The sequence below is a fragment of the Condylura cristata genome, unplaced genomic scaffold (genome assembly GCF_000260355.1).
Source record: "Condylura cristata isolate star-nosed mole 26May11 unplaced genomic scaffold, ConCri1.0 scaffold00008, whole genome shotgun sequence".
Taxonomy (NCBI): Eukaryota; Metazoa; Chordata; class Mammalia; order Eulipotyphla; family Talpidae; genus Condylura; species Condylura cristata.
Window position 1 is genome coordinate 3,874,515 of NW_004567109.1, and position 5,241 is coordinate 3,879,755.

At 61.9% G+C, this 5,241-nt stretch overlaps 1 protein-coding gene across 1 annotated transcript; it reads right to left on the minus strand.

Annotated features, from left to right (window-relative positions):
- Window positions 1-277: 277 nt before the first annotated feature.
- On the minus strand, window positions 278-5,240 carry KIAA2013 (KIAA2013 ortholog; the record flags this gene model as incomplete). The annotated part of the gene is made up of 3 exons (XM_004679325.2): window positions 278-843; window positions 1,652-2,505; window positions 4,448-5,240. Coding segments are annotated over 3 exons (1,665 nt in total), but the record flags the coding sequence as incomplete, so codon positions are not given.
- Between the last annotated feature and the right edge of the window lies 1 nt (window position 5,241).

A 5,241-nucleotide genomic window follows, 5' to 3' on the forward strand; every position in this document is an offset into this window, starting at 1 on the left:
AAACCCAGGGCTCTGGGGGAGCGGTTGCTGGAGCAGTACCCCACGCCCGCCTCCCCCCGCACCCCAGGAGCAGGAAGATGAGCACCTGCACCTCTTCTGCATGGACCCCGAGGCCTCTGGCAGGACCAGGTGGTGTGACTCCAGCCTCACCGCCCAAAGGCTGGGGACAGAGCAAGAGACGTGTCTCCAGAGGGTTCAACCACACACAGACTAGTCATGGAACTTTGAAAGAGATTTATTTAAAAACAGAACAAAAAAAAAAAAAAAAAAGCTTTGGTATTTCAAAACCCAACAATCATCCATCACTAGAAAGTTAAACGTCTCCCCAAAGCCCAGAAGTACAAAACCATAGATCTCCACAGGCTCATGATGAGATGAGGCGCCGTCCCCCGGGCCGAGACCCGCCCCACGCAGGGTTTCTCTTCGAGTGGAGCCATCCAGCAAGATCTCAACCAAAATAAATTAAAAGTCAAGTAAAGAAAGAACACATAAAATTAAGGAGAGAACACAACGTTCTAGACAAAAGTCTTTCCAAAAGCGGGTCTGGTTGGGGCGGAAGGAAGGGAAGTGAAGGAGTGAGTTCAATTTCAAGTATTCCCACTGGGATCATTTTATTGGGTGGAAAGCTTACAGAACGTCCGCCGGCCCCGTCCCCGCTTCCCGTCTGAAAACTCCTGACCATCGACACGTACTTCTGCGTCACTGGTGTCCCCCAACAAGGCACAAAAGGGTGGGTGCTGTCAAAGGCCCCCTGGTTCGTAGCAGCAGGACTTTCAGTGCTGGGCGTCTTGTGCAAACAGTGGCCGAGAGCAGGACAGTCCTTCCTCAGACGCTGGGGTCTTCCTGCGCAAGGACACAACAGGAGGTTACTGCGCGCGCGCCGGACAGTGCAGCGGCCGGCAGACGCCTCGGCGACCCCCACCCCAGGCTCGATCCGGCGCTGCAGGGACCTGCAGGGACCTGCCAGAACTACCACAGCCGTAGGGCCCTGGGCGGCAACGCAGGCCCATCGGGGGAGCACGGGCTCTGCGCCGGCAAGGGAAACTGAGGCACCCGGCAGTATCGCATGAGGGTGGCGTGGCTTCTGCCCCGACCACGGGGAAACCCGAGGTGGATGCAGAGAGGCCATCGGCCCTCGGGGCCAGGCAGCTCCCGGCACCTGGCAGCACACGGGGGTGCCGGAGCAGCGAGCTGCAAGGCGGCCACGGGGCGGCTGCCGCGTGACTCTCTGATCTGACTTTCCATTTTCTTCGCGCTAGGGCGCTCACTCAGCCGCCCACCCTGCTCCTCTGGCTGATTTCCTCCTCCGCGCTCTGGCCCTGCCCCACCAGCTCTCTCTGAGCTCTGTAGTTGAGCCATTACTTTTCGCCGGCGGCAAGGGGTGTCGGGAGTCGGCCGGGTCCCTGGGCAGCCAGGGGACCCCTCTGTTCACAGCCGGGCTTCCGCTGCTCTCCCTGCCCTTCCTAGTCTCCACTCAGAAGTCGCTTTTCAATGTCCTCTCGCAACGTGCTCGCTCCTCTTTCTGTGTTGAAGGCCGGGGGCACCGGCCGGGAAGGACACCCCATTCCTGCCTCGGCCTGACCCCATCCTGGGCTCGGGACAGAGCGCCAGGCTGCCGGGGCCGGGGGCCAGGAGACACGGGGCCTCCTACCTTGCTCCTGAAGAAGGGCTTGGCCCCGGGCCCACAGTACTCGTTGTAGATGAGCTTGAAGAGGAAGAGGTGGAAGAGGGTGATGAGGGAGGCCACGCTGAACCAGAAGAGGAAGGGCAGCCCCGGGTCCTGCTGGGCCATGTGCTCGTCGTGGGCCAGGATGGCCTTGAGGTGCAGCGTGTGCCGCAGGTCCTGCAGGTGCGTGAGGTCGGTGGAGATGTAGAGCAGCGGCGTGATGGGCTGCGTCACCATGACCGAGAAGGTGTGGCCCTGGGGCGCCGAGGTCAGCTCCACGGGCTCGTCCAGGCAGCCGGCTTCGCAGGCGTAGATCTTGGCGGGCTGGCCGCGGGACTCCACGGACACGTGCAGGTACGGCTTGCCCTCGGCGTCGGCCAGCACGGCCAGGTTGATGTGGTCGTTCTTGTAGCGGATGCCGTGCAGCGCGTAGCTGTTGTGCAGCACGTCGGGGTCGGCCTGGAACTGCAGGTGGTTCTCGGTGAACTGCAGCCCCCCGAAGCTGAGCACCATGCCCTGCAGGATGCCGGGCGCGCCCGCCCGCACCAGCCCCTTGCAGCCGCGCTTCTGCAGCGTCAGCCGCCACAGGTCGGAGAGCTGCAGGATCTGCTGCACCGAGGCCAGCCGGCCCGGCCACAGGTTCTCGGCGTGCATGGTGGCGTGGCCGCTGAAGCAGTGGTCCTCGTAGCTGAGCGTCGACTCCATCTGGTCTCGCTCCCTGTGGCTCAGGTCGGGGCTGAGCAGCGGGGCTGGCGAGCAGGAGAGCATGTAGTACAGCGTCAGGTTCACGGTCAGGCCGGACGGGGTGTGGGCATCGGTGATCTTCTTCATTTCCACTCCTGGAACACGTTAAGAAGGACGTTAAGGAGGAAGGCGGCAGGGGCCGAGGTCACGAGGCCGCGGCCCCAAGCAGCAGACACGAGCTGTCCCAGGGATCTAAAGAGCAGCTCCAGGCTCCTCGAGCAGGGGAGACGCCTTGTGACCATCCTGAGCCCTAAAACCCTAAGACGGTAGAGGCCTCCCCCAGGGCCAGCACAAAGATGCAGCCAGGACACCAAGCAGCAAGTCCAGCTCCCCCACACAGGGGCACCGGCCACACTGCCTGGCCAGCCTTGGGCTGCTCCTCTCCAGCGCCTCCCCGCATCCTGTACCTCTGGAAACACCTGAACACAGGGTCAGCCAAGCCCCATGGAATCTGCACCTGTGGCCCCAAGAGCTCAGCACCCGTGGGTCTCTCCACGGCAGTTTGAACCTGATGCGGTTTGAGTTCTCCAGCCTCAACCCTCCCTCCCCCACGCTGTCTCAGACACCGGCCGGAGCCCACTCCCCAAACTCAGAGTCCCTTGCAGGTTCTACCCACAGCCAGTCCATGGAAAGTCCTGGGGCTCCATGTCTGACAGCCTCCGAATGCATCTGCTCCTCTCCAGGGCGGCAACCCCGCACAGCACCGCTCTCACCTGAGCGCCTGCACAGCACTCACACCTGCCTCCACACCGTGCCCTCTCCCTGCTTCCCTCCGCATGGGCAGCCAGAGGGGTCTTTAACAGTGGGGACCAGGCCCTCCCTGGTGGCACGGAACTATTAAGATTTCAGCAGCCGTTGCTGGCCCGACAGGGTACAGCAGACCTCTCCTGCCTCCCCTCAGCAGAGGGTTTCAGTCAATCTGCCTATTCTGCTCCCCACTCTGTCTCTGGGGGGCCTCTCAACCTCCCACCCCCTGCACCTCTGGCCTACACCCCAGTTCTTGTTTGCACAAATAAATAAAAACAAATCTTTAAAAAAATAAGTAAAAGTGGGGAGCAGAGTGTCTCTGGCCTGCCCTAGGCGCAGTCCTCATCGAGGTCCCCAAGGCAGGGCCTTTAGGGTCTGGCTCTGCCGCCCTCCACTGACCTTGTGATCTCCACCCTCTCCGTGCTCACTACCTGCCAGCCACTCACCTAACCTGCTCCTGCCTTCGGGCCTCTGCCTGCCAACTTCTTGCTGTTCAGGTCTCACCTTCAGTGCTTCCTCCTCAGAGGCCTCTCTGCAACTGGAGCCGAACTGAGCCCCAAGCCCCCGCCCTCACTCACCCCAACATGCTTACTTCCCGACACACACTGCCCCGGAGACTCAGTCCTGTCCCCCTCAGTCACCAATTTTTAACTTTTCTCCAGAGGACTTTGTATTCTAAAGAGCTGTCTTCCTCCCAGTGACAATCTCAAAAGCCTCAGGGAAAGGAAGTCTGTCCTGTCCATTTCTTTGTCCCCTGTTCAATAAATGGTTGTTGAAGGAACTAAAGACTCTTTGAGCAACAAAATATACAACTAGAACCCGGGGAGTCTTGCCCAGTTAATGGGGGAAAGAAGAGGCCAAAGCCTCCCTGGGAAAAAGCGGCCATTACACTGGACACCCCTCTCTCTGCCTGGCAGGGTCACCAGCAGACTGGGGGGAACTCCTGGAAGAATCTGGGGATCCCCACTCTGCCTGCTGGATTCTGCCTAATGAACTCCCTCAAAACCACTCTGCTCAAAGCAAGCCTCACCTACAAGAACAAATAAGCCCTGCCCTGCACGCTGGCTCTCTGACTGGGACTCCGAGGCCCTCCGCATGCTACTGTCATTCCCGGAGAGCTGAGGTGCTGGCCAGGGACTCTCAGAGGATACTAAGGGTTAAAGTTTTTGACAGCCTCTTCCCCCCCCCTCCTCTTTCAGGCCAGCTGGAGACTTTGATGGGGATTCTCCAGGCGCCTGGTGGTCACCTGGTGCAAGGAGTGCCTTGTGGACCAAGGACACCAGGCCTCACCTGGGCTGAAGAGCTGAGCCCAGAGCCGCTGGTGGTCCTGAAGCAGCTCGGCGGCAGGCATCTCCAAGAGCTCCAGCATCTCCTTCCGGGCAGAGTCCTGGAGTGCCTTGAGCTCCTTGGCCGCTTTGCTTTTGAGCACCTGGGGGTTCACAGGGCCGGACACATGCACCACCCACAGCACTGTCTCATCCAGCTGGGTCTTGGGAGCCACCTGGAGCCGGTTCACTAGCTTCTTGGCTGCCACCACCACCAGGTGCACCAGCCCCGTGGACACGGGCGGGGACCGGCCGGAGTAGAGGAGGAACTGATGGTCCCCGACTTTCTCCAGGGTACTGGTGAAGGCCCGAGGGACCGGGCCGGCAGTGGGTCCCACGGTCTGCAGTGCGGCCACACGCTCGGTGGGGTTGTTGAGTTGGATGCGCTGCAGATAGACGTGGGGTCGGCCCCGGTGCGCCAGAAAGTCCTCCTGCAGCAGCACGCAGTCGCGGCCGGAGCCCGAGGCAAAGCCGGAGCCCGAGGCGGGGCCGGGGCCGGCGGCGGGGCCCGATCCTGGGGTCCCGAGCTGCAGGCAACGCACGCGGCGCAGCAGCCCCTCCCGCAGCAGCAGCACTGACTCTCCAGCTTCGGAAAGCGCGCTCAGCGGCCGCAGCTGCACGAAAGGCACGAAGTCCGGCGCCACAGCGGGCTCCCGCTCGCCGGGGGTCACCCACAGCTGGTTGGCGGCCACGTCCAGGGCCAGGAAGCCGTTAGCCACCAGGGCGGGCACGCCGGGGCCCAGCGGCACAGCCTCGCCG